Source organism: Dipodomys merriami, unplaced genomic scaffold (genome assembly GCF_024711535.1).
Source record: "Dipodomys merriami isolate MVZ:Mamm:240054 unplaced genomic scaffold, mDipMer1.0.p SCAF_14, whole genome shotgun sequence".
NCBI lineage: Eukaryota > Metazoa > Chordata > Mammalia > Rodentia > Heteromyidae > Dipodomys > Dipodomys merriami.
In genome coordinates this window covers 12962827-12985893 of record NW_027202715.1, presented here as the reverse complement: position 1 = coordinate 12985893, position 23067 = coordinate 12962827, and the positions used below count along the sequence as shown (strand labels likewise).

Below are 23067 nucleotides of genomic sequence, written 5' to 3'. Positions count from 1 at the left end.
TTCTTTTTAAAAATTATTACTTGATAGTACAGATTTAATTCACTTTATTTGTTTTTGTTTATCTAGTACCGAGGAATTGAACCCAGGGCCTCATGCATGTGAGACAAGCACTCTGCCTCTAAGCCACATTCCCAGCCTATGTTACCACTATTTCTGACCTGTTTCTTAACCCCAGCTTCCTCCAGGCTCCTCTGTTTCCCGGGCTCTGACCTTTCCCAGATCTCTTCTCATAGAATCGCTGTTACCCCCAACAAGGGCTGCCTCCAGATTCAGGGTCGAGGCAAAGGTTCTGTGAGTGATTCTGCGTGAATTACCGAGAATGGGGCTGCAATGACAGGGGCACAGGGCACACCTCCAGTTCTCAGCTAATGCAGGGAGGATAAACTGTGGGGTGCCAAGCCCACATGCTGGGACACTGAGCACCAAATCAGAGGAACGGGGAGGCTGAGAGCTGGTCATTCTCCACAGTGTCTCCAGGTGACCTTTGGCAATGGCTCCTCATTAGTGAATGCAGGCTGGCTGCATTCAGAGTTGTTGAAGGCATTGAGGCGGGGGTGGTGCCCTGGCCTGGCTCTGCTGGGCTTGCCTCTGAGGCTGGCTGGACTCTGACTCCTGTCCAGGCTTTGTTACTACAAACAGCCCACTCCCCTGGGAATCACAGAGTGCCGAGGCTGTCTGAGCCGGATCCTGTTGCAGCTCTCAATGTTAGCTAGGAGGCTGGCCCTCCCTTCACATGGGAGTAAGGTGTGGGTGTACATGTGTGTGCTATGATGTATATTGTGTGGGGTACAATATGATGTTTTCTGTGTGTTAAGCATGGCATGTGTGTGTTGTGATGTGTGTAGTGTAAAACAATGTATTGTGTTGTATAAATAGTATGTGTTACGTTTACATGATTTATATGTGCATATTTGCTACATGCAGTATGGCACAACACAATGCATGTTGTGTGTGGTTGCATGGTGTGTGCATGCATGTATACATGCGTGTATATGTGTTGTGATTTATGTAATGTGATGGTACAATGTGTGTTCTGTGCACCATGCATGGTGCATGCACGTGCATATGTGTATGTGTTATGATGCATGTAGTGTGATGCAACATACTATGTTGCATGTGGTAGCATGGTACTGGCATGTGTGGATGCATGTGTGTACACATGTATTATGATATGTGTAGTGTGGTACAGTGTGTGCCATGTATGTATATATGTGCATGTATTGTGATGTATGTAGTGTTATGCAACATGGTTGCATGTGTGGATGTGTGTTGTGTGGGATACAACATGTTGTATATGGTATGTGATATACATGGTATGCACATGTGTGCATCTGTACATAGTAATTTATAGAGTGCATGGTTCAATGTGTTGTGTGTTATGTGTTGTGAGTGGTGTGCATGGTGGTGCATGTTGTGTTGCACATAGATTGTGATACAATGTGTTGTGTGGTGAGAATGGTGCTTCTGCGTGTGTATGTGTGTGCGTGTGCATGTTTGGGCAATACTCAGGGACGGTGGGTAATGTGTAGATACACACAGGGGCAGACAGTCACTTTTTTCCAGAGCACATTAGCTCACCTGCACACTGTAGGGTCTTGACTAGTAATGGAATCAGGCTTGTGGAATTCCCAGTGAGTGGGTTCCTGGGGAGCCCCTAGCTCTGTAGAAAGGGACCCAGAGTCTGCGAGTGCCCTTGGCTGTCTGCTGAGCCTGTGTGGCTGATATAACAACATACAAGGTCACCAGTGGAGACTTTGCAGCTCTGTGGCAGGATGAATGCTGTCAGTGGATACAAAAGTACAGCTATCCCCTGTAGGAGCCATTTGGGAACTTAGTAGAAGGGTCCTTGCCAGACGCTGGTGGCTCACACTTGTCTAAACTGCTTGGGAGGCTGAGATCTGAGGATTGAGACTCAAAGCCAGCCCAGGCAGGAAAATCCTTGAGACTCTTATCTCCAATTAACCACTAAAGAGCCAGAAGTGGAGCTGTGGCTCAATGGCAGAACACTATTCTTGAGGGAAAAAGCTAAGGGACAGTGCCCAGGCCCTGAGTTCAAGCCCTAGTACTATCACCACGCACACTTTTTAAAAAATGGTCTTGCCATTCAAAGACGAGGGAGAACAACTCTTAGATCCTTCTGCTCTTCTTCCCCGTGGCTTGGGCTCCTTACCCATTCTGTTTTTCTCTCTAGCATCATCTCTGGGCTGAGCTGGAGCCAGGGTACTAGCATTTCTTTATTTGCCCTCCCAACCTAATATCTATCTGTAGGTCCCCTTCCCTGCAGAAAATATGTGCCTCGAGACAAGTACAAATTGGGAGCGATATATAGTCCTCACTGAATATCATTATGCTTAAACACTATAAATATTCGTGAATCCCAGCCTCGAGCACTGCTTCTCTGGTGTTATAATCCTTTTAAAAGTCTAGACTTGAGAAATCAACCATTTAAGGCAGAAAAAATAAAAGGGCAGAGTGCACTCTGGACCACTGCCTTTGTGGGTAACACACCCGGATGCATCAGATAGGAAGGGAAACACCTGGACCTGAGTTTGTGACTTACTTTTGGCATCTAGCTTTTCTAATGGAGGGACTGGGAAAGGCCTTAACTCCATAATCCATCCATTCCCCCCTCCCCCCCCCCCACTCCCACTTCACACCTGCATCCTTAGCTGGAAAGCTGGAGGCAGCATTTGGAGGCCAAGTTGGTACTTCCTATGTGAGCATGGTCCTCATCATGGGGGCAAATTATTTAATGCGACAGTTTGCTTCACCCCTTCAGTAAGCATTGCCTGTGCTCACAGGCACCCAGAAACTGTCCTGGATCTCCAACAGCTGAGTGATAGAGACAGAGGGCAACCATTCAGAGTGACAGGTGGCAAGATGGGCTGATGTCTGGGTTCCCTGGGGTGGGGGTGGGGTGAGAAGGCCTCGGGGGATTTCATGGAGAAGGAGAAGCTATTGAAGGGTGGCAGGAAGGAGAGGGAATCCTGTGCTGGGGTGGTATTGTGATAAATTCGTTTTGGTGGGCCAGTGCCCTGGATGGCTGCGTGGAGGGAGCTGTGTGCCTTGCTATAACCAGGGATATCAGTTGGTGTCTTCCCAAGCGGGACCCAGACCTCCAGGGGAGTGTGGAGATATGGGGAAGGTGGGGGATTCTGGGAAGAAAATGTTTTCCCCCAATCCTAGGGGCTTGAATTCTGGGCCTGGGCATTGTTCCTGAGCTGCTTTTACTCAAGGCTAGTGCGCTACTGCTTGAGCCACAGCACCATTTCCAGATTTTTCTATGATTAATTGGAGATAAGAGTCATATGGCTAGAAAAACAATTTTTTTTTAACAGTCACTGCCCTACCACTCACCTCCAAGGTAGTAGCTACAGTGTGTGTGTGTGTGTGTGTGTGTGTGTGTGTGTGTGTGTGTGTGTGTGTGTGTGTGTGTGTGTGTGTGTGTGTGTGCCAATAATGGGACTTGAACTCATGGCCTTGGTGCTCTCCCTTTTTCTCTCAAGGTTTGGTGCTCTGCCACTTGAGCCACAGCTTCATCTCCTAAGTGTTCGGTCACAGACCTATGAAGGCCACTGTGTTGTGTGTCGCTCACACTGGGTGTGAGCCTGTTCTCTGAGAAGCTTCCATAACTAGCCCCAGCTCTGTGATCACCCACCCCACTGCAATTGCCAGACATGACCCTGAGCCGTGTCCTGGGTTCCTGCAGGGTCTGCCTCATCTGAGTTTTCCACGTGCCTCTCTCTTCCCCCAGCTAGACACACAGCAGGTGCTTGAGGAATGTGATGGTGGGCTCAGGGGCAGTTTGATTACCTGCTGAGGAGGAAATGGCTTCCAGTCGGTCCTCTTAGGGCCAGAGAGGCGTTGATGGGAAAACAAAACTCGCCAATCAACTCTTCGTGGCTTTGTGAATTTCCGTGTATTGTTTTTTCAATTTTTCCAAGCATCTGCTACTGTGAAAATTTTCATTATCACTGGCAAAGACCCCCTCTCATCCCCGCTGGCTGCAAGAGAGTTCTGACTCCACTCCCCATCTGCTCTGGAGCACCTGGGGGGGCTGAGGTGGGTAATAAATGTCCCTGAGCCAGCTAGGCGCTTTCTCAGAAGATCCCCGGAAGGAGTCATCTCCAGAGCTGAGGCTTAGCTGGGACCTGGGGAGGTATTGGCCCTGTCTGAGTCACAAGGATTTTTATCAACACTTCTCCAAGAGGTAGGAAGCTGGCTTGGCCAGTTTCTAGGGTGTGGCCACCCCTGTGCCACCATTTTATTTTTCCTTTAGCTTTAGAGACTCTCCAGGTGTTCCTCTCAGACAATGATGCGATGATACATGGCAGGTGCAGCTGCCCCTCCTTTTCTAAATGAGGTGTCATCTCCAACATCAGAAGACAGTGGAGTGTTAGAAAACAAGGTCCAAGCACCTGCAGCCGGTGGATCCCTACCAGGCTGGTGTCCCTGCACCTGCAGTACAGCATCTGGGCGCCTTGCCTGGGGACAGTACCCTTGGCTGGCTTTGGGTTTCTCTTGGCTTTGAACCTGACTGGGCTGCTTTTCTTCTCTAGTTGTGGTGCTTGGGATAAGGCAACCACCTGGACTGGTTCTAGTTAATACTTACTCCTCTATGCTTGGTTCACTCTGGCCTCTGACTGTCTTATGCAGTCCACTCTGTCTAAGAGGTCCAGCTGGTTCTATGGGTGAGCTACAAAGAGGTTATGACTTATCCCAAACCATAGGCAGCTAGAAGGGATTTGAGCCCAGAAAGTTTGGTGCAAAGATCTGGACTCTTACTACTGGGCCTGTCCACCTTCCATCTCCCCATCAAGGAAGAAATTCTTGTTTCTTTCTGTTTTCAGACCCCAGGGCTGGACAGCAGTCTGCATCATTCCTTTTGTGTTCTATGTGTGGCTTTCAGTGTCCAAGGTACTGGGAAGAGGAATAAAGGAAAGTAAGTGGAGACTTTGCATAGGGTTTAGGATTTATCCAAGTAGTCTGTTGTGCCAGGGGCTGGGATTTCATGCTTTGTATGTGACATGGGGGTTATTACCCCACTACCCTTGCTCTCCCTCTGCTTTGCAATAGGAAGCACTTAACTTCAGACATATGCAGGAGCCAGCCTCAGCTGTGAGCCACTCAATGACAGAACAGGGATGGGCCTTTGGCTTCCTGATGCCCAAGTCTGTGCTCTTGCCTTGCCTGGGCCGCCCCTCCCCCTAGGTGGGGAAGACCCTTGGACGGGTGGACAGAGGGTTGTATGTAAGGGCCACCTCAGCAACCTGAAGCATCACTGTTCTCTCTATCATCTGTTCGGACCCTGATGCCAGGGGGACCAGTTGACAGTCTGTTTGAACTTAGCAATATTAGGGCCACAACAGAACAGATGAGAACTTAGTGTGTGGGATTAGTTCAGCCACCACTGCCCCATGTTTCTCCCCTCCTGTCCTCACATAAAAGGGTCATATGGCCAGGGTAGAGGAAGAACAGTGTGCAGAAGAGAGAGGGGAACATGGGCGCCCTCACTCACTGGTCATTTTGCTGAGCTAGGTTGGGAGGCCACTGGGGGCTTGGTGGCAGCCCAGTGAGAAGGAGACACCTAGTTTGGTGTTCTCTTCTTCCTCCTCCTTCTCCTTCTTCTCCTCCTCCTCTTCCTCATCCTTGTCCTCCTTGTCCTTGTCCTCCCCCTCTTCCTCCTCCTCTTTCTTTCTCCTCATCCTCCTCTTATCTCCTTCCCCTCCTCCATTCTCTATTTGATAGGACCAGATTTTGAACGCAGGCCTTGTTCTTGCAAGTCAGAAGCTCTACCTTGTGAAGTTCACCTCCAAACCTTTTAGATTATTTCAGATAGGGTCCGATACTTTTGCCCACGCTGGCTTCAGACTGCAATCTTCCTGATTTCCACCTTCTAAGTAACCGGAATTACAGGCACATACTGCTATGACTGGTCCTTGGCTAATCTTCTGAATCTTCACTGGGTGGAGGTTGAAATGAAAAAGGAGACTGAGATGAGTTCCTCATCTGCAAGGGTCACTGGGCCATGGAAGGCATGCTTGGGCCAGGGCTTAGCACTGGCATCTGGGCATCTTGTCTTTCAGGATATACTGAAAGAGACAGTCATTGGAACTGGACTTGGGGGGGGGTGCTGGTGTGAATGCAGGTGTGGAGCTGGAGGCAGACTCTGTTATTATCCTTAGGCATCTAAGCTCAGCTCTGGTTCCTCAACCCTGATGTCCAGGGGTTTCTGAGCAGCCTGTTGCTAGGAGACCAGGCTGGCCCAAGGTCTGCTGAGCAGTCTACTGGGCAGGCTTCCCCAAGCTGGCTCTGGAGTACTGTAGATATTCTCTAGGGATAGCCTGGTGACATCGGGAGAGGTGTTGCTCCCAGGCACTTCTTGGCTTTTGGGCACAGCAGAGCTGAGATGACTGTATTCTCTTAGGTACTTCTATAGCCTCTACCAACTTCTGACCCACAGCTTAGCCACACTGCTGTGTTTTGAACTTGGATAGTTTTCTAAAGGCCCACATGCGAAGGATTAATTCTCATGGTGGCATTATTGGGAATGTTGTGCATCTTTAGGAAGTGGGGCCAGTAGCAGGCCCTTAGGTCCCTGTGGGATGCTCCTGAATGAGACTAAGGGGCCCCATAGTCTCTCATTGTATCTTTCTGCTAGCCTGGCTTGTGATCTAAGTGGATTCCTCTGTCATTCACTTACCACCATTGCATATGGCGCCTTCTATAAGGGGGCCGTGTGTAACAGGGCTGGTCCTTGAACTGGTACTCCCAGATGAACTAGTTAGGTTACTCCTTTGTCTTTATAAGCTAATTGCCTTAGAGATATGGTTATAGTGATGTGGGAAACAGACTCATGTTCACTTGTGAATGGAGTTGACTCCAAGTTCTCAGCTGGGTCTCTAAAAGGCAGACTCTCCAATAAGAAGGTTAAATGCCAATAAGAAGGTAATCCCTTTTGGAGCATTTCATATGTACCAAATGTTGTCCTAAACTTCTTGTGGGAATTACCTCATCCCTGCTCCTGACCGCTTTAGAAGTTTACTTATTCCTAGATGACCGAGGCTCAGTGAGGGTTACAGGGCCTATTGAAGGTCACAGAGTTGTCTGTCTCCTGAGTCAGGATTTTAACTTTGATGTCAAGGGCAGCTGAGGGTTTGAACCTGAGCTCCCATGTGGTTTGAGGCAATGCCCTCATCTTGGGTCTCTGCTTCTATTCTTTTTGTCTAGAGAAAGTATAGTACCACTTTCAAGGTGGGCCAGGAGCTTGAAAGCAATCAGGTGGATGGGCCCTGGTTGTAGCAATTTGTGGTGCCTTGTGGCTGGTGCTCTCCCATAAGTTTCTAGAGGGACAGGGGTCCCTCTACCCGAAGCATGGCCACAGTCCTTTCCTCCGAATAGAACTCAAAGCACCTGCTTGAGGGGACTCCTCTCTGGTTGTGGCCACACAGAGGAGCCCACGTCATCTGTATCTCTTCCTTCCGTAGGCCACATGGTACATAGGGTTAAGCCCTTCTGTGCTGCTGAGGTTCTAGCACTTTCTCTCTGAGCTAGTCTGCTGCAAGGTCTCAGTCCCCAGTTGACCTCTCTGTGGGTACCCTAGCCCCAACTTTCCTTCAATCTGGTCTGGTATCTCCTTGTCTTTGTCATCTGTAGGCCAGTACTGCTGTCACTTCCTGAGGTTCTCAACTCTAAGCAATTGTTCCTTATGGAACAATTAGATGGAGTGAGTTGCCAATGGCTCTTTGGCTCATCCATATGGGAATTGGATTTGAGGCCAGATCTATTCAAGTTCGAGATTATTTTTTCTTGCTTTGCTTCCCAAGGCTAGACCTGTTCTTTGACAACAAATAGTTTTTCATTGCCTCTATTGAACCCAACCTGTTGATTCTCTGGGCTTGTTGTTTACCTGGTGGCATTGATATTTATTTCAAATGATTTCCTTAGTATGTCTGCATTTGTGTTTTTTCTTACTCATGCACTCACCCAGTGCCCTTTGAACATCACTGCATCAGGCCACAAGTCTGAAGATGCAGAAAGTCATGAGTGTCAGTCCTGCTTTTTGGACCTTAAGGATTAAGGTAATGATACACACTCAACAAAAGTAGCATGGGCCAGATGCCTCAGTGGATGAATGGATCAAGAAAATGTGGTATAGATACACAATCATATTTTACTCATCCATTAAAAGGAACGCTGTTGTATGATTTATAGAGAAATGGAAAGACTTAAAGTGAAGTAAGTCAAGCCTAGAGAGACGAAAGACTCACGTTTTCTCTTATAGATGGAAGCTAGATTTAGCTTACAAACTCATAAGTAAATACAATGGTTGGCATGCAAGTGTAGACAAATGTTTTAACTGAAATATGGTAGGTTCAGCGAGATCTGAAACAGTATAATTCCTTAGAAAGGCAAAATCAAAGTTCAGCAAACTAAAACAGCAGGAAGAGGGTACGCAAAAGGGGTCAAGGGGAGAGGGTTAGATGAATGAAGACGAGAAGAGAGGGAAAAATGCAGACCAAATCGAATGTATATCCTATGAAATTAAGAGGAGCGAGGAAAGGGTGGGCAGGGGAGGGAGGAGTGAGAATGTTGAAGGGGGTGACATTGATTGAGATACATTGTATTCATAGACTGCCTTGTTAAATGGCAACTCATTTATATAGCTACTTAATGATAAAACAAGGAAAAAAAGTGGGCCAGGATAAAATACCCTTGGCTTTGCAGGGAAAGGAATGGCTAGTGGTGAACTTTGCCTAGCAAACGGGGAAGTGACAGACAGTTCTGTATAGGAAGAAGCATTTGTGGGTGGTTTTGAGGGAGGTGTAGGAGTTTGAAAGGCATTGTAGAGGAGGAAGAACATTTCAGGAGAGAGGAACCAACATGTCCAGAGTCAGAGATGAGTTATAAGCCTGAGAATGATGTCCAGAGTCAGAGATGAGTTATAAGCCTGAGAATGATGGGGTGAGACCATGAAGGTTGTGTGAAGATTAGGAAAGACACTGTTGCTTTCCTGATGTGTGTGGAATTTGGGCAGTGGGAGTTGTCACAAGCTAAACTTTGATTTCCAAGCAGTGGGTCTGTAGATTGGGCTGGAGAAAGGAAGATGTGGAGACGAGTCGGTCTCGCTGGGTGGGAGACACAGGAAATAGCTGTAGGGCTGCAGACCTGGAGAGGGATGGTGAGGAGGCCTCCTGGAGGGACTGAGAGGGAACCCCAAGAGCCCTTGGGGCTTAGATGCAGAGGATTTTGCAGGAAGCCCCCCCCCTTGGCCACTTTCGAGGTTCTCTGAGGGCTGAGCTGTGCAGACGTGCCTGGGCCTCAGTGCTGTCCCTGTTTTAGCTTTCAGAGCGCAGGTTTCTGAGTGAATCCTAGCCGGGAGCCTGGCGTTCCATTGGTGGAGCAGTAAAAGTCATTAACGAGGAGCTAGAGAGCTATAAATAAGCGAGCACCATCCCACCCAGTGCTCCCTGCATTTCCACCCGCGGGAGCAGGGAATCAGTTTTGATTCATTAATTGGCAGAGGGATGAGGCCCCAGAGACCTCATCGTGCAGCCAACTCTTTCCTACCCTCCTGGCTGGTTCCGCACATCTCTCCTGTGCCAACTGTCCACCTGCCTTGGGCTACAGTCCATCTTCCTAGGGGCCCCTTCAGCCCTGCTGCTCCTGTTCCCCTAGGCTGGGCTGAGCTTCATGCAGGAAGAGTGTGGGGATGTCCAGCTTTAGGCCGCACCTTAGGCCCAGGCCACTGTCCTTGCCCCTGTAGCTATGGGGCAGCACTTCCTTAGAGTAAAGTGAGCATCAGCTTTAAGAAAATGACTCCTATGGCCAATAGACACATGGAGAAATGCTCAACCTCCTTAGCCATAAAAGAAATGCAAATCAAAACAACATTCAGATACCACCTCACCCCAGTTAGAATGACTAAAATCAAGAACTCTAACAACAACAGATGCTGGAGGGGATGTGGACAAAAGGGAACCTTACTTCATTGTTGGTGGGAGTGTAAACTTCTTCAACCACTTTGGAAAGCAGGTTTGAAGGTTCCTCAAAAGACTCCACATAGAGCTCCCCTATGACCCAGCAATCCCACTTTTGGGCATTTACCCAAATGTTTACAAACAAGACCACACTAAAGCTACCATCACAACTATGTTTATTGTAGCATTATTTACCATAGCTAAGATATGGCACCAAGCCAGATGCCCCTCAGTAGATGAATGGATCAAGAAAATGTAGTATATATACACAATGGAATTCTATGCCTCCATCAGAAAGAATGACATTGCCCCATTTGTTAGGAAATGGAAAAGCTTGGAAAAAATTATAGTAAGTGAAGTAAGCCAGGCCCAAAGAAACATAGGTCCCATGGTTTCCCTTATTTGCAATATCTAGTATATGCTGAGTCAAGCAGAAAAGGTCAGATAAGGTGATGGTAGGGAAATGAACCCTAAGATATGTATTCAAATGTTTTTCTTTTCTTTCATGCGATTGTTTCTAACACATTTATAAGATTATTTCTTTGTTGCTTTGTATGCCCCTCCCCCATGGTATAACCCCTACTTTCACTGTATTTGATGTTGGTATAACTTGTGGAGGGGAAGGGGAACAACAAATCATTTAAATAGGGATACAGGTGGACCCATTGCAATAATGAGATGTACAAGTCGTTATGTTGAAAACGAACTTTAAAACTTTGGTGCGGGGGGTGGGAGGGTGGAGGGGTGGGGGGCGGGAGAATTGGAAGGGATGGGAAGGGGAAACAAAGGAGGAGGCTACAATGCTTGATAAGAAATGTACTCATTATCTTGTCCATGTAATTGTAACCCCTCTGTACAGTATTTTCACAATAAAAAAAAAAAAAAAAAGAAAGTGACTCCTAATCCGGGCACTGGTGGCTCATGTCTATGATCCCAGTTGTTTAGTAGGCTGAGATCTGAGAATTGCAGTTCAAAGCCAGCCTGGATAGGAATGTCCATGAGACTGTTATCTTCAACTAATCACCAAAAAGCCAGGAATGGAATTGTGGCTCAAGTGGTAGAGCATTAGCTTTGCGAAATAGAAGTCCAGGGAGAGTGTCAGGCCCTGAGTTCACACCCTAGGACTGGCACAAAAAGAAAGGAAGAAAGAAAAGAAAGAGAGAGAGACAGAGAGACAGAGAGAGAGGAAGAAGAAAGAAAGAAAGGAAGAAAGGAAGGAAGGAAGGAAGAAAGAAAAAAAAGAAAGAAAGACTGCTAAACTGGGTGCTGGTGGCTTATATCTGTAATCCTAGCTACTTAGGTGGCTGAGATCTGATGATCATGGTTCAAAGCCAGACTGGGCAGGAATATCCATGAGACTCTGATCTCCAGTTAACCACCAAAAAGTGATAAGTGGCGCTGTTGCTCAAGTGGTAGAGTGTTAATTGTGAGCAAAGAAAAGCTCAGGGGCAGCCTCTAGGCCATGAGTTCAAACCCTAGGACTGGCAGGGGCTGGGGCAGGGGTGACTCCTCTTCTCTAGGTGGTAGGATATGGCTTTTCTTTTTCAGAAGACATGAGCATGAAGGGCCGTCTGGATCTGGTGAAGGGAATATCACTTGGGGACATTGGGAAGCTAAGTTTTTTTGTTTTTTTGTTTTTTGTTTTTTTTTCAGTCATGGGGTTTGAACTGGGCACTGTCCCTGAGCTTTTGTGCTCAAGGCTAGTATTCTACCACTTGAGCCATACCTCCACTTTTGGCTTCGTGTGTGTGTGTGTGTGTGTGTGTGTGTGTGTGTGTGTGTGTGTGTGTGGTGTGGTGTGGTATGTGTGTAGATAAGTCTTAATGATTCTCCTGTCTAGTCTGGATTTGAACCATGATCCTCAGATCTCACTTTTCCGAGTAGCTAGGATTACAGGCATGAGCCACTGGCGCCTGGCAGTGAATATAGTTTTAAGCAGGGGCAGTGTGTCTGGTTGCTGCTTTGTAGCAAGGGCAGTGGGCCTACTGGGGGAGGTGAGAGAGGCCATGGTAGTTTGGACCAGGTGATGACTGGGAAATGGAGAAAAGGTGACAGATTCAAGATGGAACATCCCTGATTTGCTGATAGCTTGGGTCACAGCAGGGGGAGGACAGAAAGGTAAAGACAGGTGCTGGTGGCTTACACCTGTAGTCCTGGGTATTTCAGGAGACCTGAGACCTGAAGATTGTGGTTTGAAGCTAACCTGGACAAAAAAAGTCTATGAAGCCCTTACCACCTGCAGTGGAGCTATGGCTCAAGTTGTAGAACACCAGCCTTGAGTGAGAAAGCTAAAGGAGCATGCCCGGGTCCTGAGTTCAAGTCCTGGCACAAACCCCTTCCAAACACACACACACACACACACACACACACACACACACACACACACACACACACACACGTGTAGGTTAGAATTTCACTTTCCTGAGATTAGAGAGCAGTAGGACAAATGAATACCTTGAAGCTGTATGGTGTTAGGTTTGAGCACAATATAGACTGAGCAGGTGGCAATATCAGGGAGGGATTAGCCAGGCAGGGATCTCAAAGGCGGGTTATGGGGTGGAATGGTAATTGTGAAAGCCCCACTGGGGCCAGGTATTAATGTCTAGAAGCAAATAGACAAGGAAGCTCATAACACATATAGGGGATCCAAATGATGGATTGGTATGGCAGAAGGAAGGCCAAGATGAGACCTCTGAAGAGCCAGAGAAGGGACCAACGTTAGAGGGAGAAGCTTCATTCCTTCCCCAGTGTTTCATACAAACGCAGGTGAGTCTGAAGATCTTTTCCTTTTTCTTTTGTGCTATTCTTAGGGCTTGAACTCTGGACCTGGGTGCTGTCCTTGAGCTATTTTGCACAAGGCTAGCACTCTACCACGTGAGCCACAGTTCCACTTCCAACCTTTAGTTGGTTCATTGGAGATAAGAGTCTCACAGAATTTCCTGCCGTGGCTAGCTTCAAAATGTGATCTTTAGATCTCAGCTTTTTGAGTAGCTAGGATTACAGGTGTGAGCCCAGCTTGAGTTTGACGATCTTGAGGTAGAATCCTGAATTATCTTGCAACCACCACTTAAGGTTTATGCATAAATAGAGAAGCAAGGCCATTAGTTCACCTTGGGGAAGAAGCCTGGGAGAACAGAGGTGAAGTGTTGGGGAAGATGGTAAGATCATGTGTGGGGTGGGGAGCCCCACAGAGATTGGTGACCATAGCTTTTCAGGGTTACAAAACAGCAGAATGTCAATCAATCTGAGCTGCTTGCTTATATGAGTGGAAAGATGTGTGGGCAGCCACCACCTGGGCTGACCCTGGGTCATACCACTTGAACAATAGAATGAAAGAGAAGAGAAGTGCTATGCAGGGTGCTGAGGCAGGAGCATTGAGAGTTGGGGGCCAGCTTGGACAATAGTAGTGGTGTGACTGTCTCAGAAATAAAGCAAAAACAAGCAGAGTACCAGTGGTTCACATCTGTAATCCTAGCTACTCAGGATACTGAGATCTGAGGATTGCAGTTTGAAGCCAGCTCAGGCAGGAAAGGTTGTGAGACTGTTATCTCCAATTAACCACAGCAAATCTAGAAGTGGAGCTGTGGCTCAAAGTGGTAGAGCACTAACCTTGAGCAGAAAAGCTCAGGGATAGCATCTAGGCTCTGAGTTCAAGTCCCATGACCAAGAAACAAAAAGTAAAACCAGAAGGGTTGGAGTATAGCTCACGTGGTAGAGGAATTTTCTAGCAAGCTTGAGGCCCTGAGTACTCAGTACCACAAAAACAACAGAACAATAGGGAGAGATGGGTGGGTGGGGAGGACAGGGGATCAGAAATGAGGTGACTCCAGTAGTGACCACAGAGCAAGTAGGCACAAGAAGCCAGTGTCAGCAGGGCAGGAGTGAGGGTGGGTGGGAATGAGGGCTTGCAGGTCTCCATAAATACAAGAGCTGCCATCAGGATGATAAAGGTTGACAGAAGCCAGCGGTCAGTAGGCTGCTGGTCCTTATCCAATGTGTTTTGTGCTCAGGATAGAGGAATCTTCCCAAGGGAGTAGGGGGTGGGGAGGAGGATCAGGGATCAGTGCTGCCTTTTTGTTTGTTTGTTTGTTTGTTTTTTTCTGTTCCTGGGGCTTGAACTTGGGGCCTAGGCACCGTCTCCAAGCATTTTTGCTCAAGGCTAGCATTCTACCACTTGAGCTATAGCTCCACTTCCAGCTTTTTTTTTTTTTCTTTTCTTTTGGTAGTTTATTGGAGGTAAGTATTTCATGGACTTTCCTGCCCAGGCTGGCTTTAAACTGCAGTCCTCAGATCTCAGCCTCCTAAGATGCTAGGATTACAGGTGTGAAGATGCAGTGTATGGCACTAATGGCCTTTTACAGCTCTGCTGGCTCTGCCTGCCTATTCCGTGGCTTTTGTTTACCCTTTACATGGCTTAATAAAAGATGAAAAATATTTATTCTCCATAGATCAATAATTTACTATGAGTTATGACAATACTAAATTTGGTCAATTATTCATTGGCTATAAAGTATTTATAAATGCTACCTTAATTTAAAGCATTAGCTATTAGGATTCAAATATTCATAAAGCCAGAGCTGGTTTAAAGGAGGAAAGGAAGGGCAGAGATAACAAGGTGACTAGGGGAAAGTGGGCGATTGTGGCTGTTAAGATTCCTGGAGGCATGAGGTGGTCCCAGGAGCCCAGCTTCTGGGAACTGCCTCAGGGCAGGCAGAAGTGCTGGGCTCCCTCACAAAGATCATCTGGGTCTGCTCAGAGTTCTGTTCTGCCTTCTGCTGCCTGCAGAACCTTGCAACGCTCACAACATGAAATGCCCGTCCGGGGCTGCTTCTCATTCAGGCAGAGGCCATTCTGTGTGGTCCACTGGGAAACATCCTATTCTTTAAGATAGTACCCAGAGGCCAGTTCATCTGGGCTGCTTATTGAGGGGTTCGGGATCTCAAGGAACAGGGACTACATGGATGGATTATCTATTCAGCAACCAGGTTTTGTTTTCAGGAGGTGCATGTGTGTGGTTCCCAGGGAATGAAGCATCCAGGGTGCCTGGCAGAGGGGACAGGGGGCTGCTAGCCATCATGATCGGGTCCTGGCAGGAGAACCGCGGTTGTCCCCTAGCACAGGCCTCCTGAGTATTGCTTCTAGCTTTAGCCTGGAATTTTCTAGACACACCCTTGGGGATAGAGCAGAGTATCCATGCCAAGCCTGGCTTCACTGCCTTGGGAGGGCAGTTCTCTTATCTCTGGCATCCACCTGCAGGGAGGTACCAGTGACTTGGCAAACCGAGGCAGTGCCTTTGGCTTTTCTTACTGAGGAGCAGAGATCCTGCCAGGGTGAGTGTTATGGAGACTTTGTCTTGCCTAGTAGTGGATACTGTACCTGCCACGTTCACCCAAGTTCCCAGATGCTAGCATCTGGAGGAAGCTGACAAGAGCAATTATGGAGGGAGGGCTGTGCTTGGCTGGCCCAGCTCATGGCTCTTTTGCACTCTGAATGGTCTCTCTCCTCCAGGTTTTTGCGGACCTTTTGACTAGCTTGGAGAACTTTCTGGATGCCTTCTGTGTCCTTGGGGCAGAGCTCTGGAAAGGAAGCTTGAGTTGGGTATTAGTGTTCATCTGTACTTTGTTCATCTGTACTTCCTTCTTCCTTTGATAAGTTGTGTTAGTGAATCCTTATTAACCTAAGCTTGCCTTCTAATCAAGGGAGAAGTCAGCTTTATGATCGTATGGTATTGGAGCAAAGAACAATAACTGGAAGCTGGTGTCTTCTCAGAGCTCTGGAAATGACTCTAAGCTCAAAGCCATAGAACCCCAATTTCTAAACTCCTGTATAGTAAGCAAGTAGTGTTTACAGAATGACCTTTCATGGAGTATGAAAAACAGGCTTGCCAAATGGAAGAAGAAATACTCATAGACAGAGATACAGAGAGAGAGAGAGACAGAGAGAGACAGAGAGAGAGACAGACAGAGAGAGAGAGAGACAGACAGAGAGAGAGACAGAGAGAGAGAGAGAGGAGAGAGAGAGAGAGGAGAGAGAGAGAGAGAGAGAGAGAGAGAGAGAGAGAAATAGACAGGCAGACAGGCAGACATACAAAGAAGATAATACAGAGAGAACAGTCCTGCCAAATGGAGAGAAGAAATACTCATGGACAGACAGGCACATATACAGAGGTAAAGAAACAGAGAGAGACAAGACAGAGAGAGTGAGAGAAACTAGCTCTGCCAAATGTAGAGGAGAGAGAGGGAGAGGGAGAGATAGATAGATATGTAGATGAGAGAGAATGTGTGTGTGAGAGAGAGAGGGAAGGAGAGGGAGGGAGGGAGAGAGAGAGAAAGAGAGAGAGAGAGGGAGGAGGGGGGAGAGGGAGAGGGAGAGGGAGGGAGAGAGAGAGAGAATCCTGCAGAGGATCAAGCCCTTGCCCGAGGTCCCACAGTGTGGTCCACAGCTGTCTCAGACCCGCATCTCTCACCACAACCAGGACATGAGCTGAGTTGTGTAAGGTCTCATCTCACACAACCTCGATTAGGCTAATAGCTGATTTGGCTTTGATCTGATGTATTTTGATCTTATTATTTTTATGTTAGAAGCTTCTAAATAATCATCATTTCAACAGTGCCCCAATTAGCAGGCCATTCACAGTGGATTGAAAATTGACTCGCATTGGGTCTCTCCATTAGTGCCTGGGAGAGACTTCCAGCCTTAATTATCCACCCTATTCCCCAAGACTGAGCGCCTGTGGTGCTGCAGGTGGCTGTAGGAGGGGGCGGGCCAGCGATGGCCCTACGCCCACCTCCCTATCAGCTTGAGGATGGGGATGGGGGGGTGAGGGGAGGAAGGATTACTCTTAGATCTGATGACCGATCCTTCCTGAGATCTCAGGTGTGACTTAGGAGCATCTCAGCACCGGGCAGGAAAGTGACATCTGTGTGGCATTTTTCTGTGCTCAGCTAGGCATAGGCACTTGGAGCCCTGTTCTAAGTCAATGCTGCCATGGCTCTGCTGGGCACAAGGCTAGGATGTGAGGGAATCCATGCTTATGGCCACATGGCTGCTGCTAGAAGAGCAAATTTGGAGCTTGGGTCCACGAGAGTCTGGTGAGGTAGCAGGTAGTATCTGGGTCTTTGCCATACTGGCCCACCCTATCTTCTGGTTGACATAATTGTTTTTCCTTTGATACTCGGATGCCAATCTCCAGTGTACTTATTTCCGTACTTCTGGGAACTTCCTCTCTCCCCTCACACCAAATTGTGGTGTCTATCTCTTGCGTATCCTGAGTGACCACAGCAGAGGCTCTCCTTGGTGGGTGCATGAAACACACAGGGGCAGGAGCCGGTTCTCAGTGTACAGTGGCGTGTGTGCTCAGATGAGGAAATGGGATAAGATTTGCCATCAGAAATCAAGTGTTGATGTGGGAGGGAGCTGGGTGGATGGGTACCAAGAGCCAAGTTGACTAATGTTGATGGAGGGTCCTTCCTTCTACCAGCCTTCTACAACTAAGGGCTGGAATCCCTGAATTGTTTCTGTCCCAGTGATACTCACTCTGTTTTAAAAGATTACTTTTAAAGCTGGCTGCTGGTGGCTATAATCTTAGCTACTTAGGAGGCTGAGATCTGATGATCACAGGAAATTCCTTGATACTCTTATCTCCAAGTAACTATCTTTCCCTCCCTACCTCCCCCCCAAAAAAAGCCAGAAGTGGAGCTGTGGTTCAAGTGGTAGAGGTGAAAAAGCTTAAGGACAGTGCCTACCTAGACCCTGAGTTCAAACCCTGGGACCTGAAAACACACACACACACACACACACACACACACACACACACACACACACACACACACACACAATTTCCTTTTAAGATTATAGTATCTTGGTATTGACAAAATTATGTTCAAAAGAAGGAAGAACAATCTATTCATCTTCATGGTGCCTTATCTTTTGGGTGGGGGTTGTTGCTTGTTTTCTTTTCATATATATATATATATATTTTTTTCCTTTTTCATGTACATAGCTTTCTGTCAAGTTGCCATCAAGGTGAGCTGATAATGTTGTGTATTATTTTTCTTGCTTGACCACCTCTCAGAACTATCTTTCACATCCCTGTGACGACATGGACAGAGGCTGGGTGGAATCACTCTAGCCCTGGTCCCTTGATGGTTGAGTCATTTCACATTTCATTATCTGGGGCAGGGAGGCAATGATCTATTCTCTACATGATGTCCCAGGGACTGTGTAAATTCACATATATCATATATTCCACAGAGTTTTCCCCAGAGGAATTTCTCACACCATGGCACCTCTTCTCTTCTTTATTGCCTCCTGTTTACCCATTATTGGAAGATATACTTTTCTTTTAAGGAATTTCCTATTCATGTCACCTAATTTTGGCAAAGTATAGAGAAGAAGGAAAACCATTTCTAGGCTCCTTCTGAATGAGAGTCACTTATAACGTTTTGCATTATTTCCTTCTGGTCTTTCTTTCATGCGTGTTGTTTTATTTAATTGATACCATAGAAATGCATACAATTTTGTATTATTTTCACATACCTTTTGATGACAAGCCCTTTCCCATGTTATTGTGGCACCTTTGTGAGGAGTTTCAAAGGCCACATGTGCTCTGCAAGTAGAACACTTTCATAACCACCCATCTATTTGCATTTTTCAGGTCATTTATGATATTCTCAGAGTACTGCTAAACACTGTCTGCATTGATTTTGGGTTTAGCCTCCTTCCTACCATTTGGCTAGATGCTAAGAGAGGAGCTATTGATCAGTGGGTACATGAAAATGGCAGGGCCTCAGGTATCCCTTTCAGGGGCGTCTATTGCCTAGTGTGTGTGGGGCCCTGTGTGTGTCTTCGGAGGGACAATTCACACAACAGACACCACCTCTGTCTTTCTGGAGCTTGAGGTTGAACGGAAGGGTCAGAGAGTCATGTAGCAATGTGAGCTGTCATAACGGGGGCCGTGTGGATATTTGTCATTAAGCAACCCTTAGCCTGCCTGGGAAGGACCGTCTGAATCCCAAAGCAGGAATGAGTATGTGGAGTGAAGAAGCGAGGGGCCAAGGGAGAAGGGGATATAGGCAGAGCTATGGTGAGGGGCAGGGATAGGAAGGCCTGCAAAATTAAGGAGTATGAGCTCCTCAAATCTCTTGACTCTGCTTTTAGACAGGTATGGCATTATTGTGTTTCTGTGAAAGTGGATGAGTATTTGCGTGGTCTAAGATTCCTAAGAGACTTCATTATTTCATGGGGCCTTGGGGGAGGTGAGTCAGCAGGGAGAAATAGGGGGGATTTGAGGTGTCACTCATGATGTGCTTGGAGGTGCAAGGTGATCTCCTGGCATGGGGATCCCCTGTCTTTGTGCTCCCAGTGTGAAAGATCCTCTCCCTCACCTTCCCGGCCTCTGGCCCACCTTCTCCTTCTTCTTTTCCTCCTTTGCATTCCCATTCTTCTCCTTTTCTTCTTCCTCCTCCCCCCCTCCTCCTCTTTCCTCTCGCTAATCCCGGGGCTTGAACTCAGGGCCTGGGTGCTATTCCTGAGCTTTTGTATTTAAGATTAGTACTTTACCACTTGAGTCACAGCTCCATTTCCAGCTTTTGTTTTGATAGTTATGATTGAAGACAAAAGTCTCATGGACTTTCCTGCCTGGTCTGGTTTTGAACTGTGATTCTCAGATTTCAGCCTCCTAAGTATAAGACTACAGGCATGAGCCACCAGTGCCTGGTTTTCACGTCCTTCTTGACGCAGGGTCTCTTGTTCTTCACCTCCTTCCCCAAGCTCTGTCTTAGGCATTACATAAAGGCAGGGACTCCTGCCCAAGGAACCTCATTGTCAAAGTTGTTCAAAGTCTGCTGTGTGTGGCAGATGGCCACTGCCATTCACAGGCTGTGTTTTGAAACTGCATCTGCTTTCCCACATTCCTGACATTGCACAGAACATTCATAAGAAATGTTTGCTTCAAAACTGGCACAGGGATTGTGGCGTGGAGAAGTGTAGCTTTCTATTATCTGACCTAATGATGTACCCAGACAGCATGAGTGTGGGGCTATAGGTGCACCCCTTAGTGCCTGCTGGATGACTTCCAAAGTTGAGGCCCTGAGTGTGTCAAAACCTGAGATGACTTCTGGTGGCTTCTTAAGGTTTCTCCTCCCAGCTTTGGTGACCAGCCTGCCACAAGTGCATCTTCCTTTGTGATTGTCAATCAGGCCTGGATGCTGAACAGTCCTGGACTTGGGACCAAGCACTCTCCCTCTGAGGTTTACCCAGCATTTTCATGGTAGGACTCTAGTATTCTTGGTTAGAAGATATAGATTCCTGTTTTTGAACTCAGGGCCTGAGCTCTGTCTCTTAGTTTTTTCTCTCAAGGCTGGTGCTCTACCACTGGAGCTACAGCTTCACTTTGAACATTTGGGTGGTTAACTGGAGACAAGAGTCTCATAGACTTTTCTGCCTGGGCTGGCTTTGAACAGCATTTCTCAGATCTCTGTTTCCTTAGTAGCTACGATTATAGGGGTAGGCCAGGGGTGCCTGACAAATTTCTCCTTTTTTGGGTGCCAGTCCTGTGACTTGATTTCAAGGTCTGAGCACTGTCCCTAAACTTTTGTGCTCAAGGCTGGCACTCAACCATTTGAGCCATACTTCCTTTTCTAGCATTTTGGTGGTAAATTGGAAATAAGAGTCTCATGGACTTTCCTTCCTGGGCTGGCTTTGAATTGTGATCCTCAGATCTCAGCTTACAGCATGAGCCATCAGTGCCCTGCTCTGCCTATTTCTAATAAATTAAAAGTATGTCTATGTAATTTGTCAACTATTTGCCTGAGTCCTCTGACTTAATGAAAACCTTCTCCTTTTTAGCACCAGTCGATTCAGTCCAGCCAACAACTGTAGAGCACATAGTATATTCTGAGCTTCTGGCAAGGTAGTGAGGATGCATGTATGTCTCATAATGAAATTTTGGCTCTTAAAGGGAGGGGTCATGATCTCCACTGGGAAACAGGATGGCTAGCTTGGAGCTTTGCTGGGGGAGTCAGTTAGATTTGATGGAGAGACCCCCCCCCCTTTTTTTTTTACCGTTCTGGTTTGAATGACCTAGGGAAAATGGTTTGTACACTTTCTATGTCCATGTTCCAATGTGCTAGACCAGCACTGGACTGTTCCATTGGAAGCTTCGCAGGGGAGTCAGTGAGATGCTCATGAAGAGCCACTGGTCTGTTTGAGATGAGCTCTTGTTCTTGGAAGGAGGCAGCATTCCAGGGACCTGAGCCTGAGCTGGTAGCTGGGCTGTATGAATTAGAGCCTGGGCAGCTCAGTTGGATATTGACCCCTCCCATTCTCTTCCTTCTCTTTACAGCCTGTGACCTCATGACCCAGGGGATTTTGGCCTTGGTGACATCCACTGGTTGTGCCTCCGCCAATGCCTTGCAATCCCTTACAGATGCCATGCACATCCCACACCTCTTCGTTCAACGCAACCCTGGGGGGTCACCACGCACCGCCTGTCATCTGAACCCCAGCCCCGATGGTGAGGCCTACACGTTGGCTTCGAGACCCCCTGTCCGCCTCAATGATGTCATGCTCAGGTTGGTGACAGAGTTGCGCTGGCAGAAGTTCGTCATGTTCTACGACAGCGAGTATGGTGAGTGGGGAGTGAGTGGAGGCTACTTTTGGGGGCTCAGGTATAGGGGAGGCTGGGTATCCAGAAACTCAAATCAGGTTTTACTAGAAAAGCTCGGGTCGGTGGTTGGTAGTCCAAGCTGAATGGGCCTCAGGATTGTAGGGCCCAACCTTGAATTTTGTGAGTGGGAGAAGAGCTGAAAAACCAGATCCTTAGACAGGCACTAATGTTGCCTAGCAACAGCACCTTATCATGACAGCTGAAGTTTGAATCATCTTAGAATTTTCAATAAAATATTAATAAACTATTGGCAGAGATCCGAAGAGCCGCATCTAGGCAGCGGCGGGGGCTGCCAGTTTAGGCTTACCTGGAGGTCTCTCCTCTATACCAGATGTTTGCCTGGCCTTCTTGACTCCTTGTCTCTCTTCACTTCTATCTAATCTCAGCCTCAAAGTCTCAGGCTGGGACAAAGGTCAAGGACGAGATGCCTCAAGGATCACAAGGCCAGCCTGGGTTTGTGGGGCTGAGAGCACCATGAATGATTGGACATGGCTTTTTTGAAAACCTCTCATAAGAAAACAAGCATAATTTACTTGAGAAAAAAAAACCCCACATAAAATGGGCTTTGGAGAAATGGCTTCATGTTGGCTGCAGATTGCTCTGTATAGATAAATCAGCCTGAGTGCTAAGATAAAATAGTCTCTACATTTTGCATTTAAAAAGTTGCTTGGAAGCCTGGTGCTGGTGGCTCATGCCTGTAATCCTAGCTACTCAGGAGACGGAGATCTGAGAATCATGGTTTGAAGCCAGTTGGAACAGGAAAGTTGGTGAGACTTTTACTTCCAATTAAATACAAAAAATGCCAGAAGTAGTGCTGTGGATCAAGTGGTAGAGCATAAAAGCTTCAAGACAGCACCTAGGCCCTAAGCTCAAGCCTCAGGACTGGCACACATGCTTAAAAAGTTACTTGGAGATGATTGAGAATCACATGCAATTAGAAAAAATAAGGCAGAGAATTCCCATGTGCCCTTCATGCCAGCTTTCCAAGGGCAGCGTCTTGCCTGAATGTTGTACAGTCCTACGAGCAGGATTTGGCCTGGGCACAGCCCATAGATCTTATTCATAGTTTACCACATAGCAGGCATTGGTTGGTATGGGTTTATGTCCATGCAGTTTTATCACAGGTACAGATTCATACGACCACCAGTCAAGATCCAGAGGAGTTCTTACTTAGGCATGTCTCCATTGCCCCTTTATAGCCACAGCTGCTTGATTGCCTGGTAATGGCGGGGGGGGGGGGGGGGAGAAGGGGAAGATATTGGAGAGGGTCAGCAAATCCATGGCTGGGGCTGGAGTGGAATGGACAATCTTTTGCAAGTCTTATTTTGTCTCCTGGTGAAATAACTACTTTGCCAAGAACGTAACTAAGAAAAGAATGCAACATATGTTTGCATTTGCCTAAATACTCTGCTTCTCTAA

The 23067-nt window shown here is 47.3% G+C and overlaps 1 protein-coding gene across 2 annotated transcripts in view; it reads left to right on the top strand.

The window, feature by feature from the left end:
- The window catches only part of Grid1 (glutamate ionotropic receptor delta type subunit 1), a 762765-nt gene that overhangs the window by 125890 nt on the left and 613808 nt on the right, over positions 1 to 23067 (top strand). For both annotated transcript variants that reach the window (XM_070020755.1, XM_070020756.1), the window contains exon 3: positions 21325 to 21609. In XM_070020755.1, the coding sequence (XP_069876856.1) occupies positions 21325 to 21609 (285 nt within the window). The remainder of the gene's footprint in view (positions 1 to 21324; positions 21610 to 23067) is intronic.